The sequence below is a fragment of the Heptranchias perlo genome, unplaced genomic scaffold (genome assembly GCF_035084215.1).
Source record: "Heptranchias perlo isolate sHepPer1 unplaced genomic scaffold, sHepPer1.hap1 HAP1_SCAFFOLD_341, whole genome shotgun sequence".
NCBI classification, from domain to species: Eukaryota; Metazoa; Chordata; class Chondrichthyes; order Hexanchiformes; family Hexanchidae; genus Heptranchias; species Heptranchias perlo.
Genome location: NW_027139353.1, coordinates 181,480 through 206,653, shown reverse-complemented (window position 1 = coordinate 206,653; position 25,174 = coordinate 181,480). Strand labels below are relative to the sequence as shown.

Here is a 25,174-nt window from a genome sequence, read left to right as displayed (position 1 = left end):
TCCCCCCAGCGCCCTGTGTTACTGACTGTATCTCTACTGATGTTAATCCCTCTCCCTCACACTGTCCCTCAGTAACCCCTCTCCCCCCAGCGCCCTGTGTTACTGACTGTATCTCTACTGATGTTAATCCCTCTCCCTCACACTGTCACTCAGTAACCCCTCTCCCCCCAGCGCCCTGTGTTACTGACTGTATCTCTACTGATGTTAATCCCTCTCCCTCACACTGTCTCTCAGTAACCCCTCTCCCCCAGCGCCCTGTGTTACTGACTGTATCTCTACTGATGTTAATCCCTCTCCCTCACACTGTCCCTCAGTAACCCCTCTCCCCCAGCGCCCTGTGTTACTGACTGTATCTCTACTGATGTTAATCCCTCTCCCTCACACTGTCCCTCAGTAACCCCTCTCCCCCCAGCGCCCTGTGTTACTGACTGTATCTCTACTGATGTTAATCCCTCTCCCTCACACTGTCCCTCAGTGACCCCTCTCCCCCAGCGCCCTGTGTTACTGACTGTATCTCTACTGATGTTAATCCCTCTCCCTCACACTGTCCCTCAGTAACCCCTCTCCCCCCAGCGCCCTGTGTTACTGACTGTATCCCTACTGATGTTAATCCCTCTCCCTCACACTGTCCCTCAGTAACCCCTCTCTCTCTTTCCCCCCTCCCACCTGACCAGGCCTGCCGAGACTTCCTGATGCTGGCCCAAACACACAGTAAGAAGTGGCAGAAAGCCCTGCAGCACGAGCGGGAACAGCGGATGCGTCTGGAGGAGACCCTGGAGCAGCTGGCCAAGCAGCACAATAACCTGGAGCGTGCCTTCCGAGGAGCCACCGTCCTGCCTGCCTGCAGCATCCTCAGCGCTGGCACCGTCAAAGGTAATCGTCTCGGCTCGTCCGCCTTCTGCCGCTCAAAAGGGGATTTGGCAGGGCGGAGGGCGACTCTCTTAACAGTCGTAGAAAGAGACCCCCATCTGGAGGAGCTGCGTCCAGTCCTGGGCACCGCCCCCTCGGGAAGGATATATCGGCCCTCGGAGGGGGTGAGGCTCAGATTCCCCAGAACGATCCCCGGGGCTGAAAGGGTTGAATCCCGAGGGCAGATCGCACAGACCGGGCTTGTGTTCCCTTGAGTGTAGAAGATTGAGGGGTGATCTAATCGAGGGGTTTGAGATGATTGAAGGATTCGATAGGGTCGATGGAGAGAAACTATTTCCTCTGGTCGGGGGTCGGGGGAGAGTCCAGAACAAGGGGGCAGAATCTTAAAATGAGAGCTGGGCCCGTCCAGGGGTGATGTCAGGAAGCATTTCTTCACACAAAGGGGGAGTGGGGAATCTGGAACTCTCTCCCCCCACAAAAAGCTGTCGGGGCCGGGGGTCAATTGGGAATTTCAAACCTGAGATCGATGGATTTTTGTCAGGTGAGGGGATTAAGGGTTCGGGAACCAAGGGGGGTAAATGGGGTTAAGATACAGATCAGACATGGTCTCATTGGATGGCGGAACAGGCTCGAGGGGGGCTGAATGGCCTCCTCCTGTTCCTGTGTAACAGGCTCGAGGGGCTGAATGGCCTCCTCCTGTTCCTGTGTAACAGGCTCGAGGGGCTGAATGGGCCTCCTCCTGTTCCTGTGTAACAGGCTCGAGGGGGCTGAATGGGCCTCCTCCTGTTCCTGTAACAGACTCGAGGGGCTGAATGGCCTCCTCCTGTTCCTGTGTAACAGGATCGAGGGGCTGAATGGGCCTCCTCCTGTTCCTGTGTAACAGGCTCAAGGGGGGCTGAATGGGCCTCCTCCTGTTCCTGTGTAACAGGCTCGAGAGGGGCTGAATGGGCCTCCTCCTGTTCCTGTGTAACAGGCTCGAGAGGGGCTGAATGGGCCTCCTCCTGTTCCTGTGTAACAGGCTCGAGAGGGGCTGAATGGGCCTCCTCCTGTTCCTGTGTAACAGGCTCGAGGGGCTGAATGGCCTCCTCCTGTTCCTGTGTAACAGGCTCGAGGGGGGCTGAATGGGCCTCCTCCTGTTCCTGTGTAACAGGCTCGAGGGGCTGAATGGCCTCCTCCTGTTCCTGTGTAACAGGCTCGAGGGGCTGAATGGCCTCCTCCTGTTCTTGTGTAACAGGCTCGAGGGGGGCTGAATGGCCTCCTCCTGTTCTTGTGTAACAGGCTCGAGGGGCTGAATGGGCCTCCTCCTGTTCCTGTGTAACAGGCTCGAGGGGCTGAATGGCCTCCTCCTGTTCCTGTGTAACAGGCTCGAGGGGGGCTGAATGGGCCTCCCCCTGTTCCTGTGTAACAGGCTCGAGGGGCTGAATGGCCTCCTCCTGTTCCTGTGTAACAGGCTCGAGGGGGGCTGAATGGCCTCCTCCTGTTCCTGTGTAACAGGCTCGAGGGGGGGCTGAATGGCCTCCTCCTGTTCCTGTGTAACAGACTCGAGGGGCTGAATGGCCGCCTCCTGTTCCTGTGTAACAGACTCGAGGGGCTGAATGGCCTCCTCCTGTTCCTGTGTAACAGACTCGAGGGGCTGAATGGCCTCCTCTTGTTCCTGTGTAACAGGCTCGAGGGGCTGAATGGGCCTCCTCCTGTTCCTGTAACAGACTCGAGGGGCTGAATGGCCTCCTCCTGTTCCTGTGTAACAGGCTCGAGGGGGGCTGAATGGCCTCCTCCTGTTCCTGTGTAACAGGCTCGAGGGGGCTGAATGGGCCTCCTCCTGTTCCTGTAACAGGCTCGAGGGGCTGAATGGCCTCCTCCTGTTCCTGTGTAACAGACTCGAGGGGCTGAATGGGCCTCCTCCTGTTCCTGTGTAACAGGCTCGAGGGGCTGAATGGGCCTCCTCCTGTTCTTGTGTAACAGGCTCGAGGGGCTGAATGGGCCTCCTCCTGTTCCTGTGTAACAGGCTCGAGGGGCTGAATGGGCCTCCTCCTGTTCCTGTGTAACAGGCTCGAGGGGCTGAATGGGCCTCCTCCTGTTCCTGTGTAACAGGCTCGAGGGGCTGAATGGGCCTCCTCCTGTTCCTGTGTAACAGGCTCGAGGGGCTGAATGGCCTCCTCCTGTTCCTGCTACTCTATTTCCATACCAGTTACATAGAATTACATCGAATTTTACAGCACAGAAACAGGCCACTCGGCCCGACTGTGGTCTATCCCGGTGTTCCTGCTCCTCCCTCCCTACTCCATCTCACCCTCTCACCATCTCCTTCTATCCCTTTCTCCCTCATGTGTTTATCGAGCTTCCCCTTAAATCCATCTCCACTATTCACCTCAACTACTCCTTGTGGGAGCGAGTTCCACATTCCCACCGCTCTCTGGGGAAAGAAGTTTCTCCTGAATTCCCCGATTGGATTTATTAGTGACGATCTTATATTTATGGCCCCCCTGGTTCTGGTCTCCCCCCACAAGTAGAAACATCTTCTCTACGTCTACCCTATCGAACCCTTTCATAATCTTAAAGACCTCGATCAGGTCACCCCTCAGTCTTCTCTTTTCAAGAGAAAAGAGCCCCAGCCTGTTCAGTCTTTCCTGATAGTTATAAACCTCTCAGTTCTGGGATCATCCTCGTAAATCTTTTTTGCACCTTCTCCAGTGCCTCAATATCCTTTTTATAATACGGAGACCAGAACTGTGCTCAGTGCTCCCAGTGTGATATGGAGACTAGAACTGTGCACAGTGCTCCCAGTGTGATATGGAGACCAGAACTGTGCACAGTGCTCCCAGTGTGATATGGAGACTAGAACTGTGCACAGTGCTCCCAGTGTGATCTGGAGACCAGAACTGTGCTCAGTGCTCCCAGTGTGATCTGGAGACCAGAACTGTGCTCAGTGCTCCCAGTGTGATCTGGAGACCAGAACTGTGCACAGTGCTCCCAGTGTGATATGGAGACCAGAACTGTGCACAGTGCTCCCAGTGTGATATGGAGACCAGAACTGTGCACAGTGCTCCCAGTGTGATATGGAGACCAGAACTGTGCACAGTGCTCCCAGTGTGATATGGAGACCAGAACTGTGCACAGTGCTCCCAGTGTGATATGGAGACCAGAACTGTGCTCAGTGCTCCCAGTGTGATATGGAGACCAGAACTGTGCACAGTGCTCCCAGTGTGATATGGAGACCAGAACTGTGCACAGTGCTCCCAGTGTGATATGGAGACCAGAACTGTGCTCAGTGCTCCCAGTGTGATATGGAGACCAGAACTGTGCACAGTGCTCCCAGTGTGATATGGAGACCAGAACTGTGCACAGTGCTCCCAGTGTGATATGGAGACCAGAACTGTGCACAGTGCTCCCAGTGTGATATGGAGACCAGAACTGTGCACAGTGCACCAAGTGTGATATGGAGACCAGAACTGTGCACAGTGCTCCCAGTGTGATATGGAGACCAGAACTGTGCACAGTGCTCCCAGTGTGATATGGAGACCAGAACCGTGCACAGTGCTCTAAGTGTGATATGGAGACCAGAACTGTGCACAGTGCTCCAAGTGTGATATGGAGACCAGAACTGTGCACAGTGCTCCCAGTGTGATATGGAGACCAGAACTGTGCACAGTGCTCCCAGTGTGATATGGAGACCAGAACTGTACACAGTGCTCCAAGTGTGATATGGAGACCAGAACTGTGCACAGTGCTCCCAGTGTGATATGGAGACCAGAACTGTGCACAGTGCTCCCAGTGTGATATGGAGACCAGAACTGTGCACAGTGCTCCCAGTGTGATATGGAGACCAGAACTGTGCACAGTGCTCCAAGTGTGATATGGAGACCAGAACTGTACACAGTGCTCCAAGTGTGATATGGAGACCAGAACTGTACACAGTGCTCCCAGTGTGATATGGAGACCAGAACCGTGCACAGTGCTCCCAGTGTGATATGGAGACCAGAACCGTGCACAGTGCTCCCAGTGTGATATGGAGACCAGAACCGTGCACAGTGCTCCCAGTGTGATATGGAGACCAGAACTGTGCTCAGTGCTCCCAGTGTGATATGGAGACCAGAACTGTGCACAGTGCTCTGAGCTGGGTTGAGGGGTTACTGAGTGACAGTGTGAGGGAGAGGGATTAACATCAGTAGAGATACAGTCAGTAACACAGGGCGCTGGAGGGAGAGGGGTTACTGAGAGACAGTGTGAGGGAGAGGGATTAACATCAGTAGAGATACAGTCAGTAACACAGGGCGCTGGGGGGAGAGGGGTTACTGAGTGACAGTGTGAGGGAGAGGGATTAACATCAGTAGAGATACAGTCAGTAACACAGGGCGCTGGGGGGAGAGGGGTTACTGAGAGACAGTGTGAGGGAGAGGGATTAACATCAGTAGAGATACAGTCAGTAACACAGGGCGCTGGGGGGAGAGGGGTTACTGAGAGACAGTGTGAGGGAGAGGGATTAACATCAGTAGAGATACAGTCAGTAACACAGGGTGCTGGGGGGAGAGGGGTTACTGAGAGACAGTGTGAGGGAGAGGGATTAACATCAGTAGAGATACAGTCAGTAACACAGGACGCTGGGGGGAGAGGGGTTACTGAGTGACAGTGTGAGGGAGAGGGATTAACATCAGTAGAGATACAGTCAGTAACACAGGGCGCTGGGGGGAGAGGGGTTACTGAGTGACAGTGTGAGGGAGAGGGATTAACATCAGTGGAGATACAGTCAGTAACACGGCGCTGGGGGAGAGGGGTTACTGAGTGACAATGTGAGGGAGAGGGATTAACATCAGTCGAGATACAGTCAGTAACACAGGGCGCTGGGGGGAGAGGGGTTACTGAGTGACAGTGTGAGGGAGAGGGATTAACATCAGTAGAGATACAGTCAGTAACACAGGGCGCTGGGGGGAGAGGGGTTACTGAGTGACAGTGTGAGGGAGAGGGATTAACATCAGTAGAGATACAGTCAGTAACACAGGGCGCTGGGGGGAGAGGGGTTACTGAGAGACAGTGTGAGGGAGAGGGATTAACATCAGTAGAGATACAGTCAGTAACACAGGGCGCTGGGGGGAGAGGGGTTACTGAGAGACAGTGTGAGGGAGAGGGATTAACATCAGTAGAGATACAGTCAGTAACACAGGGCGCTGGGGGGAGAGGGGTTACTGAGTGACAGTGTGAGGGAGAGGGATTAACATCAGTAGAGATACAGTCAGTAACACAGGGCGCTGGGGGGAGAGGTGTTACTGAGAGACAGTGTGAGGGAGAGGGATTAACATCAGTAGAGATACAGTCAGTAACACAGGGCGCTGGGGGGAGAGGGGTTACTGAGAGACAGTGTGAGGGAGAGGGATTAACATCAGTAGAGATACAGTCAGTAACACAGGGCGCTGGGGGGAGAGGGGTTACTGAGGGACAATGTGGTCTGTATAGCAACCTGCATTTATATAGCGCCTTGAACGTCGTAAAACGTCCCAAGGCGCTTCACAGGAACGATTATCAAACAAAATTTAACACCGGGCCACAGAAGGAGATATTCGGACGGGTGACCAAAAGCTCGGTCAAAGAGGGGGGTTTTAAGAAGCGTCTTAAAGGAGGAGAGAGAGAGGGAGAGAGAGAGAGAGAGACGGACGGACGGACGGAGAGGTTCAGGGCGGGAATTCCAGAGCTCGGGGCCCCGGGCAGCTGAAGGCACGGCCGCCAATGGCGGGGCGATGGGGGACGCGCCAGAGGCCGGAATCGGAGGAGCGCCGAGATCGCGGAGGGTTGTCGGAGGTTGCAGAGATCGGGAGGGGGTTGGCGGCTGCGGAGGGATTTGAAAAGACGGATGAGAATTTTCGAGAGCGCGCTGGGGCGATGGATGACCGGGGACACGGTGTGAGGAAGCATCTGGGCGAGAGAGGATTTGGCATGAGCTTGGAGGGCGGAAGATGGAAGCAGTCGATAGCAGCAGCGTAAAAACCTTCACTGTGTCCCACAGGCAGCAGGAAGAGCCGCGGGCTCGCGCTCCGTCTCTTTCCCCGCCCCCCCCCATTAGTTTTATCCCCCACTCCCCCCTATCTGATGAAACGCACTGTGATTTCAGGGAGCTCCAGCAGTCGGGACCTGAGTGATGAGGACGATGAGAATGAGTTCTTCGATGCAATGGAGGACGTGGCAGAGTTTATCACGGTCCAGGCTGATTCACGGTACCACAGGTCAGTGTCACGCAGGGAGCGGGGGACGGTGGGCGGGCTGGGCTGGGCTGGGCTGGGCTGGTCTGGTCTGCCCCAGAGTCCGGGGGCCGAGCAGGAGCTGTGTCCGACGTCTGTCCTGTTGTCCGGTTTGTCGCCGGGCGTGCGAGCTCCCGAGAGTGTCGGCAGATCTTCGTCCAGCGCCTCGCGCCAATTTGCGCACAGCAAGATCCCGCAAACAGCAATGCGATCGTGCGCGGGTTATCGGTCGTTGGTGATATTGGTTGAGGGGATGAATATGGGCCAGGACACCGGGGAGAACTCCCCCCTGCTCCTCTTGCAGTCGTGGCCTTGGGTGGTGGGGGGGGTGGGCGCGGTGGTTGGGAAGGTGGGAGCCGCACCCATTGCCCTTCGGTGGAGATTTTGGGTATTGTCCCATCCTCTCCCTCTGATACAAGATCGAGGACGAGGGAGCAATTAAAAGTCTGGTTAATTTAATTAAATCAAGCCATTGAGATAACGCATGCAGTGTGTCCGACATCTTGGCGACAATTATACTCACGTACCAAGGACTCCGTCAGGAGGTCGCAAATTTATCGTCAACACTGCTTCTGCTCGCCTCAGCAAGACTCGATTCTCCAGAGTGGTGTATTTTTCTGCATTTAGTAAATCTCCCTTCAACGATTCTCCACTATAATATCTTTCTTTGTTCTTCCTTACGAACGGCTCACCTCGCGTGCGAACCTGTGACGTTATCCCTTCTCGTGACAGTTTGTTGACGCCACTGCTGCTCCAAGCCTGACCTCTGTGGCCATTACAACCACCGCTGACCGACATTGGCTCCCGGTCCGGCCAGGCCTCGATTTTTAAAAATTCTTCATCCTGTGTTTTCAAATCCCTCCATGGCCCCTCGCCCACCTCCCCCTCTCTCTATAATCCTCCTCCGGCCCCTGCAACCCTCCGAGATCTCTGCCCTCCTCCAACCCTCCGAGATCTCTGCCCTCCTCCAATTCCGCCCTCTTGCTCATCCCCCCGATTCCCATCGCTCCACCATTGGCGGCCGTGCCTTCAGCTGCCTGGGGCCCTGAGCTCTGGAATTCCCTCCCTCAACCTCTCTCTCTCTCTCTCCTCCTTTCAGACGCTCCTTCAAACCTCCCTCTTTGACCGAGCTTTTGGTCACCTGTCCCGTTGTCTCCTTGTGCGGCTCGGGGGGCCCAATTTTGTCCTGGGACGTTTTGCTGGGTTAAAGGTGCTACAATCGATGCTTTCTGCCTATACTGACACCGTGCGAAACTACTTGGTTTGACCCCTTCTCCCCGCTCCGGACTGTCTGTGCCCCCATTAACACTGGCTTTCTCTCATTGCAGACGGACGGGCAGTAATATCAGCGGTGCCAGCAGTGAGGGTGCCTTCGAGGAGCAAGTAAGTTTGGGTGTTGAGCTGGCGAAGGGGTTCAGAGGGGGTGGGGTGGCATGGCAGTGGGGGGAGCCTCCAGCACAGTCCCCTCAGGTTCTTCCCAGTACCCCCAGCCTGCTTCAGGCCCCTGCCAACCTCGGAGGAGAGGGGATGGCCCCGGATTGGAGGGGTGCAGCTGGAGATACGATACCCCTCTCTCCTTCCCCTTCGGGCCCCTCCCCGAGCCCCCTCATTCTCTGCCCCCTCCCCCTGCCGTGTGTGTGTGTCTCTCTCTGTCTCTCTATCTATCTTTCTCTCTCTATCTATCTTTCTCTCTCTATCTACCTTTCTCTCTCTATCTACCTTTCTCTCTTTTTCCTTCTTTCTCTTTTTCTTTTTCCTTCTCTCTCTCTCTCTTTCTCTCTTTCCTTCTTTCTCTCTCTCTCTTTCTCTCTTTCCTTCTTTCTCTCCTTTCTCTCTTTCCTTCTTTCTCTCCTTTCTCTCTTTCCTTCTTTCTCTCCTTTCTCTTCTTTCTCTTTCCTTCTTTCTCTCTTTTTCCTTCTTTCTCTTTCCTTCTTTCTCTCTCTCTCTTTCCTTCTTTCTCTCTCTCTCTTTCCTTCTTTCTCTCTCTCTCTTTCCTTCTTTCTCTCTCTCTTTCCTTCTTTCTCTCTCTCTTTCCTTCTTTCTCTCTCTCTTTCCTTCTTTCTCTCTCTTTCCTTCTTTCTCTCTCTCTCTCCTTCTTTCTCTCTCCTTCTTTCTCTCTCTCTTTCCTTCTTTCTCTCTCTCTCTCTCTTCTTTCTCTCTCTCTCTCCTTTCTCTCTCCTTCCTTCTCTCTCTCCTTCCTTCTCTCTCTCCTTCCTTCTCTCTCTCCTTCCTTCTCTCTCTCCTTCCTTCTCTCTCTCCTTCCTTCTCTCTCTCCTTCCTTCTCTCTCTCCTTCCTTCTCTCTCTCCTTCCTTCTCTCTCTCCTTCCTTCTCTCTCTCCTTCCTTCTCTCTCTCCTTCCTTCTCTCTCTCCTTCCTTCCCTCTCTCCTTCCTTCCCTCTCTCCTTCCTTCTCTCTCTCCTTCCTTCTCTCTCCCCCATTTCCCCCCACCCACTCCTCTGGCTCTGCCTCTCTCCTCCTCTCCTTTCTCTCTTCCCCATCCCCCAAACCTCAGGCTCTGCCTCTCTTCTTCCCCCCCTGCCTCTCTTCTTCCCCCCCCCCCCCCTCCCCTTCCCCCCTCTCATTCTTCTGATTTTTTTTTTCAACCCACTTGCCAGAGGAAGCAGTCTCCCCCTTAACCTTCTCTGCTCTGAGGAGAACAATTCCCAGTTTCTCCAGTCTCTCCACATAACTGAGGTCCCTCATCCCTGGTCCCATTCTGGTCAATCTCCTCTTAACCATCTCTGCTCTGAGGAGAACAATTCCCAGTTTCTCCAGTCTCTCCACATAACTGAGGTCCCTCATCCCCTGGTCCCATTCTGGTCAATCTCCTCCGCACCCTCTCCGAGACCCTGGACATCCTCCCTAAAGGGTGCGGGGCCCAGAATTGGACACAATACTCCAGCTGAGGTCTACCCCAGTGTTTTATTAAGGTTTAGCATCACTCCCTTGCTTTTGTGCTCCGTGCCTCTATTAATAAAGCCCAGGATCCCTTATCTTCTCTTCCCCTTCTCAACATGCCCCCGCCCCTCCAGATCCCTCTGCCCTTGCACCCCCCTGAAAATCGTACCATTTAGATTATGCTGCCTCTCCATGTTCCTACCAGCATTAAATTGCACCTGCCACCAGTCTGTCTGTGTCCTCCTGAAGTCTGCTGCTAATCCTCCTCGCTATTAACTACGTTGGCAAGTTTTGTATCAGCCGCAGATTTCGAGATTCCCTCTACCCAAGTCCAGGCCACTTTTATATACAACGAGAAAAGCAGTGGTCCTAATGGGGACCCCACTGCAGACGTGTCTCCAGTCGGAGAAGCATCCCTTCACCACTACTCCCTTAGCCGACTCCGTACCCAAATTACCACCGCCCCTTAATCCCATCTGCTATTTTCCGATTCGCCCGTTAGGGGCTACTTTGTCAAATGTCTTTTGAAAGTCCATATTTACAACAGCGACTGCACCACCATCGTCAACCCTCTCTCTTACTTCAATCAGGTTGGTCAGACCCGATTTGCCTTCAACAGACCCGCGCGGGCTGTCCCTCGGAGCATTACTTTTGTCCGACCTTGGGGTGACTGGCCCTCAGTTGCCAGGTTTGTCCACCTCCCCTTTTAATTTTGAACAGGGGTGTAACATTTGCAGTCCCCGCCACCGCTCCCGTATCCCGAGGACGATTGCGGCCAGGGCTCCTGCTATCTGACCGTGGTTTAACCAGCACCTCCTCTGCTGTGATTCCCCGCAGCGACTGACAGCACTGACCTAGATCGATGGGTCCACGCTGATGGCTGGTTCAGATCCCAGGGATCTCGAGCCGAAACTCACGATTTGGCCTGGGAGGGAGTGCAGATTCCCCAGAATGTTACCAGGACTCCCGAGTGTTGGATTACGAGGAGAGGTTCCATAAACCAGGCTTGTATTCCCGGGAACGTCGAAGGTTAAGGGGGTGATTTGATTGGGGTTTTTAGGATTTGGAAAGGAATTGATAGGGTCGAGAGAGAGAGAGAGAGAAACTTTCTCTGCTGGTCGGGGGAGCCTGGGACAAGGGGGAAGACCCTTAAAATCAGAGCTGGGCCATTCAGGAGAGGAGTTTGGAGACATTTCTTCACACAAAGGGTGGGAGATGTGTGGAACTCCCTCCCACTAAAAGCAGTCGATGCTAGCTCAATTAATCATTCCACATCGGAGATTACATAACATAAGAAGGGCCTCCATCCGTGCTGGATAACTCTATAACTCTAAGAAATAGGAGCAGGAGTAGGCCATTCCATCAGATCATGGCTGATCTTCGACCTCAACTCCACTTTCCCGCCCGATCCCTTGACTCCCCCTTGACTCCCCCTTGACTCCCCCTTGACTCCCCCCCTCAGCATCCACAGCCCTCTGGGGTAGAGAATTCCAACGGTTCACCACCCTCCGAGTGAAGAAATTCCTCCTCATCTCAGTCTTGGATGGCCGACCCCTTATCCCGAGACGAGACCCTCCAGCCAGGGGCAGCAGCCTCTCGGCGTCTGGCCAGTTTTGTAGATATTTTGCTAGCCAAGGGTATTCAGGGATCGTGGAGTTGTGATGCAGATGAGCCAGGATCTCGTTGAATGGCGGAATAGGAGGGGCTGAACGGCCTCCTCCTGTTCCGACGTTCCAATGATCAGTTATCTCCCCAGCCCTTGTCTCACGCATTAACTGGCCACTGAATGCCGCCGATGTTGATCTCGAGGGGGCTGGAACACAAAGGGGAGGCAGTTTTACAAGAGTCATGGCCAGACCCCACGTCTGGAGGAGCTGCGTCCAGTCCTGGGCACCGCCCCTCGGGAAGGATATATCGACCCTCTGAGGGGGTGAGACCCAGATTCACCAGGGGCTAAAAGGGTTAAATCCCGAGGACGGGTCGCACAGACCGGGCTTGTGTTCCCTCGAGTGTAGAAGATTAAGGGGTGATCTAATCGAGGGGTTTGAGATGATTGAAGGATTCGATAGGGTCGATGGAGAGAAACTATTTCCTCTGGTCGGGGGTCGGGGGAGAGAGTCCAGAACAAGGGGGCAGAATCTTAAAATGAGAGCTGGGCCCGTCCAGGAAGCATTTCTTCACACAAAGGGGGAGTGGGAATCTGGAACTCTCTCCCCCCAATAACTGTCGGGGCCGGGGGTCAATTGGGAATTTCAAACCTGAGATCGATCGATTTTTTTTTTTGTTGGGTGAGGGGCCACGTGGAATTGAGGCGCAGATCCGCCTTGATCGAATAGAACGGCCCGAGGGGCTGAACGGCCTGTTCCAGTGACCGTGCTAAACCTGCCCCCCGTGTTCTTAAGTTTTAAATCAGTGCTATCGAGACGATCGGTGCAGGATTTGTTGATGCCTTGTCCCAAGTCTGGCTGTTTTCATGCTGTCTGTTCCCTGTGCGCCCACTAATCCCCTCTCTTCCCTCCCCTCTCTCTTCCCTCTCCCTCCCCCCCTCCCTCTCTCCCTCCCTCCCCCCCTCAGGCACAGGGCTGCTGTTCTTGTTTTTATAGTGTCTGTCAGTGGAGAATAAAGTCAGGAATGGAACGGAGACTGAAAGGCAAAGGAAGGGAATAGAACTGGGGCAGGAGCAGAGGCAGAGTTTGTAGAGAGAGAGAGAGAGAGAGAGGGGAAAGAAAGCGTACGAGAGGAGTGGATAGCAAGACTCTGAGAACAGACGGAGAATGACAAGAGGCGCAGGCTCGTAGACAATGGAGGTATATCAAATCTCTCTGGCGCGGCGCTGCGCGCACGCGCGCGCGTGTCCCCGGCTGGCTGCGCGTGCCCGCGTCCGGCTGGCTGTGTGTGCGGCTTTACTGCCCTCTTAACTCCCTGACCCACCCAGATTAGAAATATTCAGACGGTCCCAGTGCCGAAACGGCAGCGCCGATCCCCGCGACCCAGTGACCTTGACGGCCAGGGTTGTGGCTGCGCCTCCACCCACCGAGCCGCCCAGGCCGCGGTGCCTCGCTTGCCGAGTGGCTGCTTGGGCGGTGTCTCGGGGGGGAGGGGGGGAGGGCGTCGGCTTTGGGACGAGCCCGTCTGGCGACTCAACTCTCTGCCCCTCGTCTCTTCCGCAGTCCACGGAAGACCAGCTGTCCAGTACCAGCACCAGCACCAGCACCCTGGAATCGGTCAGCCGGGAATCCATACCCAAGAGGCATCGGAGGGACCGAATCCCCGACAAGCCCAACTACAGCCTCAACCTGTGGAGTATCATGAAAAACTGCATCGGAAAAGAGCTCTCCAAAATCCCTATGCCTGTGAGTACCAGCGCACGGGGCCCGCTTGGGGACAGGGTTCGGGCGCAGTCAGGGAGGGGCACAGTCGGCCCAGGATTTGGTGTGAATGTGTGTGGGTTTGGCGTCTCGACAGACTGGGGTCTGTGTACACTGGGAGTGAATGGGAAGGGGTTTGGTGCATTGGGGTCTGTGTACACTGGGAGTGAATGGGAAGGGGTTTGGGACATTGGGGTCTGTGTACACTGGGAGTGAATGGGACGGGGTTTGGGACATTGGGGTCTGTGTACACTGGGAGTGAATGGGAAGGGGTTTGGTACGTTGGGGTCTGTGTACACTGGGAGTGAATGGGAAGGGGTTTGGTACATTGGGGTCTGTGTACACTGGGAGTGAATGGGAAGGGGTTTGGTACATTGGGGTCTGTGTACACTGGGAGTGAATGGGAAGGGGTTTGGGACATTGGGGTCTGTGTACACTGGGAGTGAATGGGACGGGGTTTGGGACATTGGGGTCTGTGTACACTGGGAGTGAATGGGACGGGGTTTGGGACATTGGGGTCTGTGTACACTGGGAGTGAATGGGAAGGGGTTTGGTACGTTGGGGTCTGTGTACACTGGGAGTGAATGGGAAGGGGTTTGGTACATTGGGGTCTGTGTACACTGGGAGTGAATGGGAAGGGGTTTGGTACATTGGGGTCTGTGCACACTGGGAGTGAATGGGATGGGATTTGGTACATTGGGGTCTGTGTACACTGGGAGTGAATGGGAAAGGGTTTGGTACATTGGGGTCTGTGTATACTGGGAGTGAATGGGAAGGGGTTTGGTACGTTGGGGTCTGTGTACACTGGGAGTGAATGGGAAGGGGTTTGGTACATTGGGGTCTGTGTACACTGGGAGTGAATGGGAAGGGGTTTGGTACATTGGGGTCTGTGTACACTGGGAGTGAATGGGAAGGGGTTTGGTACATTGGGGTCTGTGTACACTGGGAGTGAATGGGAAGGGGTTTGGTACACTGGGGTCTGTGTACACTGGGAGTGAATGGGACGGGGTTTGGTACATTGGGGTCTGTGTACACTGGGAGTGAATGGGATGGGGTTTGGTACATTGGGGTCTGTGTACACTGGGAGTGAATGGGAAAGGGTTTGGTACGTTGGGGTCTGTGTATACTGGGAGTGAATGGGAAGGGGTTTGGTACGTTGGGGTCTGTGTACACTGGGAGTGAATGGGAAGGGGTTTGGTACGTTGGGGTCTGTGTACACTGGGAGTGAATGGGAAGGGGTTTGGTACGTTGGGGTCTGTGTACACTGGGAGTGAATGGGAAGGGGTTTGGTACTTTGGGGTCTGTGTACACTGGGAGTGAATGGGATGGGGTTTGGTACATTGGGGTCTGTGTATACTGGGAGTGAATGGGAAGGGGTTTGGTACATTGGGGTCTGTGTACACTGGGAGTGAATGGGAAGGGGTTTGGTACATTGGGGTCTGTGTATACTGGGAGTGAATGGGAAGGGGTTTGGTACATTGGGGTCTGTGTATACTGGGAGTGAATGGGAAGGGGTTTGGTCCATTGAGGTCTGTGTAAACTGGGAGTGAATGGGAAGGGGTTTGGTACATTGGGGTCTGTGTACACTGGGAGTGAATGGGAAGGGTTTTGGTACATTGGGGTCTGTGTACACTGGGAGTGAATGGGAAGGGGTTTGGTACATTGGGGTCTGTGTACACTGGGAGTGAATGGGAAGGGGTTTGGTACATTGGGGTCTGTGTACACTGGGAGTGAATGGGAAGGGGTTTGGTACATTGGGGTCTGTGTACACTGGGAGTGAATGGGAAGGGGTTTGGTACATTGGGGTCTGTACACTGGGAGTGAATGGGAAAGGGTTTGGTACATTGGGGTCTGTGTATACTGGGAGTGAATGGGATGGGGTTTGGTACATTGGGGTCTGTGTACACTGGGAGTGAATGGGAAGGGGTTTGGTACGTTGGGGTCTGTGTACACGGAGTGAATGGGAAGGGGTTTGGTACATTGGGGTCTGTGTACACTGGGAGTGAATGGGAAGGGGTTTGGTACATTGGGGTCTGTGTATACTGGGAGTGAATGGGATGGGGTTTGATACATTGAGGTCTGTGTACACTGGGAGTGAATGGGACGGGCTTCGGTACATTGGGGTCTGTGTACACTGAGAGTGAATGGGAAAGGGTTTGGTACATTGGGGTCTGTACACTGGGAGTGAATGGGATGGGGTTTGGTACATTGAGGTCTGTGTACACGGAGTGAATGGGAAGGGGTTTGGTCCATTGAGGTCTGTACACTGGGAGTGAATGGGAAGGGGTTTGGTCCATTGAGGTCTGTGTAAACTGGGAGTGAATGGGAAGGGGTTTGGTACATTGGGGTCTGTGTACACTGGGAGTGAATGGGAAGGGTTTTGGTACATTGGGGTCTGTGTACACTGGGAGTGAATGGGAAGGGTTTTGGTACATTGGGGTCTGTGTACACTGGGAGTGAATGGGAAGGGGTTTGGTACATTGGGGTCTGTGTACACTGGGAGTGAATGGGAAGGGGTTTGGTACATTGGGGTCTGTGTACACTGGGAGTGAATGGGAAGGGGTTTGGTACATTGGGGTCTGTACACTGGGAGTGAATGGGAAAGGGTTTGGTACATTGGGGTCTGTGTATACTGGGAGTGAATGGGATGGGGTTTGGTACATTGGGGTCTGTGTATACTGGGAGTGAATGGGATGGGGTTTGGTACATTGGGGTCTGTGTGCACTGGGAGTGAATGGGAAAGGGTTTGGTACGTTGGGGTCTGTGTACACTGGGAGTGAATGGGAAGGGGTTTGGTACATTGGGGTCTGTACACTGGGAGTGAATGGGAAAGGGTTTGGTACATTGGGGTCTGTGTACACTGGGAGTGAATGGGAAGGGGTTTGGTACATTGGGGTCTGTACACTGGGAGTGAATGGGAAAGGGTTTGGTACATTGGGGTCTGTGTATACTGGGAGTGAATGGGATGGGGTTTGGTACATTGGGGTCTGTGTATACTGGGAGTGAATGGGAAGGGGTTTGGTACATTGGGGTCTGTGTACACTGGGAGTGAATGGGAAAGGGTTTGGTACGTTGGGGTCTGTGTATACTGGGAGTGAATGGGAAGGGGTTTGGTACGTTGGGGTCTGTGTACACGGAGTGAATGGGAAGGGGTTTGGTACATTGGGGTCTGTGTACACTGGGAGTGAATGGGAAGGGGTTTGGTACATTGGGGTCTGTGTATACTGGGAGTGAATGGGATGGGGTTTGATACATTGAGGTCTGTGTACGCTGGGAGTGAATGGGAAGGGGTTTGGTCCATTGAGGTCTGTGTACACTGGGAGTGAATGGGATGGGGTTTGGTACATTGGGGTCTGTGTACACTGGGAGTGAATGGGAAGGGGTTTGGTACATTGGGGTCTGTGTACACTGGGAGTGAATGAGATGGGGTTTGGTACATTGGGGTCTGTGTGCACTGGGAGTGAATGGGACGGGGTTCGGTACATTGGGGTCTGTGTGCACTGGGAGTGAATGGGACGGGGTTCGGTACATTGGGGTCTGTGTACACTGGGAGTGAATGGGACGGGGTTTGGTACATTGGGGTCTGTGTACACTGGGAGTGAATGGGAAGGGGTTTGGTACATTGGGGTCTGTGTGCACTGGGAGTGAATGGGACGGGGTTCGGTACATTGGGGTCTGTGTACACGGGGAGTGAATGGGACGGGGTTTGGTACATTGGGGTCTGTGTACACTGGGAGTGAATGGGATGGGGTTTGGTACATTGGGGTCTGTGTACACTGGGAGTGAATGGGACGGGGTTCGGTACATTGGGGTCTGTGTACACTGGGAGTGAATGGGATGGGGTTCGGTACATTGGGGTCTGTGTACACTGGGAGTGAATGGGAAGGGGTTTGGTACATTGGGGTCTGTGTACACGGGGAGTGAATGGGAAGGGGTTCGGTGCCCCGGGGGCGGGCGGGACGGGGTTCGGTGCCCCGGGGGCGGGCGGGACGGGGTTCGGTGCCCCGGGGGCGGGCGGGACGGGGTTTGGTGCCCCGGGGGCGGGCGGGACGGGGTTCGGTGCCCCGGGTTCTGTTTTGTACACGTTGTTTTGCTCTCAAGGCCGTGTGCTGATTTCTGCCCTCCTCCCCCCCCCGCCGCAGGTTAATTTTAACGAACCCCTGTCAATGCTGCAGCGGTTAACAGAGGACCTGGAATACCACGAGCTCCTCGACAGGGCGTCCAAGTGCGAGAATGCCTTAGAGCAGCTGTGCTACGTGGCTGCCTTCACCGTCTCCTCCTATTCCACCACCGTCTTCCGCACAGGCAAGCCTTTTAACCCGTTGCTCGGCGAGACCTTCGAGCTGGACCGACTGGCAGAAGACGGTTTCCGGTCCATCTGCGAGCAGGTGATTATCCCTTCCCGGTCCCCTCCTCGCCATTGCGGGGCTTCAGCGATGCACCGGAGAGGGTGCAGAGGAGATTTACGAGGGCGTTCAGCCAGGACTGGAGAATTTTAACCGTGAGGAAAGATGGGGTTGTTCTCTTTGGAACAGAGGAGGGCGAGGGGAGATTTAATTGAGGTGTATAAAATTACGAGGGGCCGAGATAGAGTGGATAGGGAGGACCTATTTCCCTGAGCAGAAGGATCAGTGACCAGGGGGCATAGATTTAAAGTAATTGGTAGAAGGATTAGAGGGGAGCTGAGGAGAAATGTTTTCCCCCAGAGGGTGGTGGGGGTCTGGAACTCACAGCCTGAGAGGGTGGGAGAGGCAGAGACCCTCAACTCATTCAAAAAGTATCTGGATGTGCACCTGAAGAGCCAGGACCTCCAGGGCTGCGGACCAAGAGCTGGAAAGTGGGATTAGACATTTGGCTGTTCCTCGGCCGGCACGGACACGATGGGCCGAACGGCCACCCCCCTGTGCTGTAAATTTCTACCATCCCACGAATGCCCAGGTCGCTCCCTCGGCTGGACCTAACGTCCCTTATTATCCGGAGCGCACCCTTTCACTGCCCGGTACCGAGACAGACAGCAGCAGGACACCATAACGGAGAGACGCCCCGGTCCGTACCCCGGGGTTGAGTGGGGGGGGGGGGCGGGGGGGCTGGAACGAAACCTGTGGTCATTTATCACGTCGCTGTTTGTGGGATCTTGCTGTGCGCAAATTGGCTGCTGCGTTTCCCACATTACAACAGTGAGCGCACTTCTTATCCAAAAATGAAAGTGCTCGGTTGGTTGTAAAGCACGTGCGTTGACACAGGAGGAGAGGGAGAGGTTTGGGAAGGGAATTCCAGAGCTCTCTTTACCCCCTCCCCCCCAAACTTCGTAAAGCCGCCTGGCCGCGGCGGATCGGGCCGGAGGTAACGCCCCCCCCTAACTCTGCTTGTCCCCGTTCCCCCCCCCCTGGTCTTCACTCGACTCGGTTCACGTCTCCTTGTCGGGGTTCCCGGGATAGAAACGGGAAGCAATGTCTCTTCCCGTTTTTTCCCCCCCCCCAAAAGCCTCGAGATCTCTAACCCCTCTCCCCAAGCTGTCTCCGAACCGAGATCAACGTCGAACTGCGTTTGTATAGCGCCTTCAAAACGTCCCAGGGGCGCTTCACAGGAGCGTAAATCGGATAAAATTTAACACCGAGCCCCACGAGGAGATATCAGGACAGGCGACCAAAAAGCTCGGTCAACGAGGGAGGTTTTAAGGAGCGTCTTAAAGGAGGAGGGATAGAGGCGGAGAGGTTGAGGGAGGGAATTCCAGAGCTCGGGGGCCCCAGGCAGCTGAAGGCACGGCCGCCAATGGCGGAGCGATGGGAATCGGGGGGAGGGCGGACAAGAGGGCGGAATCGGAGGAGGGCAGAGATCTCGGAGGGGGTTGGAGGAGGTTACGGAGAGAGGGAGGGGAGGGGAGCCAATTGAGCATTGTCGGCGGGGTGCATTTTAACCATGTGCTGCTCTGCTTTTCCCCCCCCCCCTTCCCCTCTCCCCAAACAGGTCAGCCACCACCCTCCAGCTGCTGCCCATCACGCCGAGTCCAGGTGCGGCTGGACGCTCCGCCAGGAGATCGCCATCGCCAGCAAGTTCCGCGGGAAGTACTTGTCCATCATGCCCCTGGGTGAGTGAGCGAGCGAGCCAGCCAGCCAGCGGTCCAGGAAGCCCCAGGGCAAACCCGGCTCGCCGCACGTTGCCTCATTCCTTGGAATGACGGGCCTCCGTCCTCGGGATCTTGGGCGCCGCAGGCAAGGCCGGCCTTTGTTTTCCCGTCCCCGAGTTGCCCCGGGTACGACGGAGAGCCTTTTGTTTGCTGGGCCCGCTTCGGAGGGGCGGTTGAGAGACGGCCACGCCTGGGGTCGCGACCGGGGCGGGGACTGGGGTCGCGACCGGGGCGGGGACTGGGGTCGCGACCGGGGCGGGGACTGGGGTCGCGACCGGGGCGGGGACTGGGGTCGCGACCGGGGCGGGGACTGGGGTCGCGACCGGGGCGGGGACTGGGGTCGCGACCGGGGCGGGGACTGGGGTCGCGACCGGGGCGGGGACTGGGGTCGCGACCGGGGCGGGGACTGGGGTCGCGACCGGGGCGGGGACTGGGGTCGCGACCGGGGCGGGGACTGGGGTCGCGACCGGGGCGGGGACTGGGGTCGCGACCGGGGCGGGGACTGGGGTCGCGACCGGGGCGGGGACTGGGGTCGCGACCGGGGCGGGGACTGGGGTCGCGACCGGGGCGGGGACTGGGGTCGCGACCGGGGCGGGGACTGGGGTCGCGACCGGGGCGGGGACTGGGGTCGCGACCGGGGCGGGGACTGGGGTCGCGTCTGGGCCCGGACTGGGGGCGGGGACTGGGGTCGCGTCTGGGCCCGGACTGGGGGCGGGGACTGGGGTCGCGTCTGGGCCCGGACTGGGGGCGGGGACTGGGGTCGCGTCTGGGCCCGGACTGGGGGCGGGGACTGGGGTCGCGTCTGGGCCCGGACTGGGGGCGGGGACTGGGGTCGCGTCTGGGCCCGGACTGGGGGCGGGGACTGGGGTCGCGTCTGGGCCCGGACTGGGGGCGGGGACTGGGGTCGCGTCTGGGCCCGGACTGGGGGCGGGGACTGGGGTCGCGTCTGGGCCCGGACTGGGGGCGGGGACTGGGGTCGCGTCTGGGCCCGGACTGGGGGCGGGGACTGGGGTCGCGTCTGGGCCCGGACTGGGGCGGGGACTGGGGTCGCGTCTGGGCCCGGACTGGGGCGGGGACTGGGGTCGCGTCTGGGCCCGGATTGGTTCGAGGCCCGGGGGTCGCGTCTGGGCCCGGACTGGGGGGCGGGGACTGGGGTCGCGTCTGGGCCCGGACTGGGGGGCGGGGACTGGGGTCGCGTCTGGGCCCGGACTGGGGGCGAGGACTGGGGTCACGTCTGGGCCCGGATTGGTTCGAGGCCCGGGGGTCGCGTCTGGGCCCGGACTGGGGGGCGGGGACTGGGGTCGCGTCTGGGCCCGGACTGGGGCGGGGACTGGGGTCGCGTCTGGGCCCGGACTGGGGCGAGGACTGGGGTCGCGTCTGGGCCCGGACTGGGGTGGGGACTGGGGTCACGTCTGGGCCCGGACTGGGGCGGGGACTGGGGTCACGTCTGGGCCCGGATTGGTTCGAGGCCCGGGGGTCGCGTCTGGGCCCGGACTGGGGGCGAGGACTGGGGTCACGTCTGGGCCCGGATTGGTTCGAGGCCCGGGGGTCGCGTCTGGGCCCGGACTGGGGCGAGGACTGGGGTCGCGTCTGGGCCCGGACTGGGGGCGAGGACTGGGGTCACGTCTGGGCCCGGGGGTCGCGTCTCGGTGAGGCCTGGGCTCTGAGCTGAGCTGAGCCCGTCCCTTCTGTGTTGCAGGCTCCATTCACTGTACGTTCCTTCAGAGCGGCAATCACTACACCTGGAAGAAAGTCACTACAACCGTGCACAACATCATCGTGGGCAAGTTGTGGATCGACCAGGTGAGGGAGCGCGAGCCGCGTGCCCGTCTGTTCGCTCGCTGTGAGGACGGGGGGCCCGAGGGCGAGGGCAAGGGAGCAGGCCCACCAGCTGCGATGGGTGCAGCCCGCTCCCTCCGTCCAGTAGATCGAAAGGAATGAGGTGTCAGCGGGGGCGCTCTCTCTCTCTCTCTCTCTCTCTCGCCCTCGTGAGTCAGAAGGTCGTGGGTTCGAGCCCCCACTCCAGAGACTCGAGCCCCATAATCCAGGCCGACACCTCCCAGTGCCGAGGGAGCGCCGCACTGTCGGAGGGTCGGTACTGAGGGAGCGCCGCACTGTCGGAGGGTCGGTACTGAGGGAGCGCCGCACTGTCGGAGGGTCGGTACTGAGGGAGCGCCGCACTGTCGGAGGGTCGGTACTGAGGGAGCGCCGCACTGTCGGAGGGTCGGTACTGAGGGAGCGCCGCACTGTCGGAGGGTCAGTACCGAGGGAGCGCCGCACTGTCGGAGGGTCGGTACTGAGGGAGCGCCGCACTGTCGGAGGGTCGGTACTGAGGGAGCGCCGCACTGTCGGAGGGTCGGTACTGAGGGAGCCCCGCGCTGTCGGAGGGTCGGTACTGAGGGAGCCCCGCACTGTCGGAGGGTCAGTACTGAGGGAGCGCCGCACTGTCGGAGGGTCAGTACTGAGGGAGCGCCGCACTGTCGGAGGGTCAGTACTGAGGGAGAGCCGCACTGTCGGAGGGTCAGTACTGAGGGAGCGCCGCACTGTCGGAGGTGCCATCTTTCGGATGAGACATTAAACCGAGGCCCCGTCTGCCCCTCTCGGGTGGGTGTAAAAGATCCCACGGCCCACTATTGGAAGAAGAGCAGGGGGGAGTTCTCCCCGGGGTCCTGGGCCCCGATATTTATCCCTCGACCAACATCACTAAAAAATAAAACAGATGATCTGGGTCATTTATCACATCGCTGTTTGTGGGATCTTGCTGTGCGCAGATTGGCTGCTGTATTTCCTGCACTTCGAAAGTACTTCATTGGCTCTGGGAGGTCCTGAGGCCATGAAAGGCCTCTTATCTTAATTTATGTTGTGCCTTTCAGTCCTTGGGACATCCCGAAGCAATTCATGGTCAGTGTGTGGGGCAGTGGGATTAGTTTGGGGATTGATACAGGACTATGGGGAGAGAGCGGGGCAGTGGGATTAGTTTGGGATTGATACAGGGCTATGGGGGGAGAGTGGGGCAGTGGGATTAGTTTGGGATTGATACAGGGCTATGGGGAGAGAGTGGGGCAGTGGGATTAGTTTGGGATTGATACAGGGCTATGGGGAGAGAGTGGGGCAGTGGGATTAGTTTGGGATTGATACAGGGCTATGGGGAGAGAGTGGGGCAGTGGGATTCGTTTGGGGATTGATACAGGGCTATGGGGAGAGAGCGGAGCAGTGGGATTAGTTTGGGATTGATACAGGGCTATGGGGAGAGAGTGGGGCAGTGGGATTAGTTTGGGGATTGATACAGGGCTATGGGGAGAGAGCGGGGCAGTGGGATTAGTTTGGGATTGATACAGGGCTATGGGGAGAGAGTGGGGCAGTGGGATTAGTGTGGGATTGATACAGGGCAATGGGGAGAGAGTGGGGCAGTGGGATTAGTTTGGGATTGATACAGGGCTATGGGGAGAGAGTGGGGCAGTGGGATTAGTTTGGGATTGATACAGGGCTATGGGGAGAGAGTGGGGCAGTGGGATTAGTGTGGGATTGATACAGGGCTATGGGGAGAGAGTGAGGCAGTGGGATTAGTTTGGGATTGATACAGGGCTATGGGGAGAGAGCGGGGCAGTGGGATTAGTTTGGGGATTGATACAGGGCTATGGGGAGAGAGTGGGGCAGTGGGATTAGTTTGGGTTGATACAGGGCTATGGGGAGAGAGTGGGGCAGTGGGATTAGTTTGGGGATTGATACAGGGCTATGGGGAGAGAGCGGGGCAGTGGGATTAGTTTGGGTTGATACAGGGCTATGGGGAGAGAGTGGGGCAGTGGGATTAGTTTGGGGATTGATACAGGGCTATGGGGAGAGAGCGGGGCAGTGGGATTAGTTTGGGATTGATACAGGGCTATGGGGAGAGAGTGGGGCAGTGGGATTAGTGTGGGATTGATACAGGGCTATGGGGAGAGAGTGAGGCAGTGGGATTAGTTTGGGATTGATACAGGGCTATGGGGAGAGAGTGAGGCAGTGGGATTAGTGTGGGATTGATACAGGGCTATGGGGAGAGAGTGAGGCAGTGGGATTAGTTTGGGATTGATACAGGGCTATGGGGAGAGAGCGGGGCAGTGGGATTAGTTTGGGGATTGATACAGGGCTATGGGGAGAGAGTGGGGCAGTGGGATTAGTTTGGGGATTGATACAGGGCTATGGGGAGAGAGTGGGGCAGTGGGATTAGTGTGGGATTGATACAGGGCTATGGGGAGAGAGCGGGGCAGTGGGATTAGTTTGGGTTGATACAGGGCTATGGGGAGAGAGTGGGGCAGTGGGATTAGTTTGAGGATTGATACAGGGCTATGGGGAGAGAGTGGGGCAGTGGGATTAGTTTGGGGATTGATACAGGGCTATGGGGAGAGAGTGGGGCAGTGGGATTAGTGTGGGATTGATACAGGGCTATGGGGAGAGAGTGGGGCAGTGGGATTAGTTTGGGGATTGATACAGGGCTATGGGGAGAGAGTGGGGCAGTGGGATTAGTTTGGGGATTGATACAGGGCTATGGGGAGAGAGTGGGGCAGTGGGATTAGTTTGGGGATTGATACAGGGCTATGGGGAGAGAGTGGGGCAGTGGGATTAGTTTGGGGATTGATACAGGGCTATGGGGAGAGAGTGGGGCAGTGGGATTAGTTTGAGAATTGATACAGGGCTATGGGGAGAGAGTGGGGCAGTGGGATTAGTTTGGGGTTTGATACAGGGCTATGGGGAGAGAGTGGGGCAGTGGGATTAGTTTGGGGATTGATACAGGGCTATGGGGAGAGAGCGGGGCAGTGGGATTAGTTTGGGGATTGATACAGGGCCATGGGGAGAGAGTGAGGCAGTGGGATTAGTGTGGGATTGATACAGGGCTATGGGGAGAGAGTGGGGCAGTGGGATTAGTGTGGGATTGATACAGGGCTATGGGGAGAGAGCGGGGCAGTGGGATTAGTTTGGGGATTGATACAGGGCTATGGGGAGAGAGTGGGGCAGTGGGATTAGTTTGGGGATCGATACAGGGCTATGGGGAGAGAGCGGGGCAGTGGGATTAGTTTGGGGATTGATACAGGGCTATGGGGAGAGAGCGGGGCAGTGGGATTAGTTTGGGGACTGATACAGGGCTATGGGGAGAGAGCGGGGCAGTGGGATTAGTTTGGGGATTGATACAGGGCTATGGGGAGAGAGCGGGGCAGTGGGATTAGTTTGGGATTGATACAGGACTATGGGGAGAGAGTGGGGCAGTGGGATTAGTTTGGGATTGATACAGGGCTATGGGGAGAGAGTGGGGCAGTGGGATTAGTTTGGGATTGATACAGGGCTTTCGGGAGAGAGTGGGGCAGTGGGATTAGTTTGGGGATCGATACAGGGCTATGGGGAGAGAGTGGGGCAGTGGGATTAGTTTGGGGATTGATACAGGACTATGGGGAGAGAGTGGGGCAGTGGGATTAGTTTGGGGATTGATACAGGGCTATGGGGAGAGAGTGGGGCAGTGGGATTAGTTTGGGGATTGATACAGGACTGTGGGGAGAGAGTGGGGCAGTGGGATTAGTTTGGGATTGATACAGGGCTATGGGGAGAGTGGGGCAGTGGGATTAGTTTGGGGATTGATACAGGGCTATGGGGAGAGAGTGGGGCAGTGGGATTAGTTTGGGGATTGATACAGGGCTATGGGGAGAGAGTGGGGC

At 56.7% G+C, this 25,174-nt stretch overlaps 1 protein-coding gene across 1 annotated transcript in view; it reads left to right on the top strand.

Annotated features, from left to right (window-relative positions):
• LOC137311463 (oxysterol-binding protein 1-like) overlaps positions 1-25,174 on the top strand; it is an 83,322-nt gene that overhangs the window by 45,221 nt on the left and 12,927 nt on the right. Inside the window, exons 4-10 of the mRNA XM_067978657.1 lie at positions 675-873; positions 6,971-7,082; positions 8,426-8,480; positions 13,166-13,348; positions 17,506-17,751; positions 19,331-19,451; positions 21,190-21,293. Coding sequence (XP_067834758.1) covers positions 675-873; positions 6,971-7,082; positions 8,426-8,480; positions 13,166-13,348; positions 17,506-17,751; positions 19,331-19,451; positions 21,190-21,293 — 1,020 coding nt within the window. The remainder of the gene's footprint in view (positions 1-674; positions 874-6,970; positions 7,083-8,425; positions 8,481-13,165; positions 13,349-17,505; positions 17,752-19,330; positions 19,452-21,189; positions 21,294-25,174) is intronic.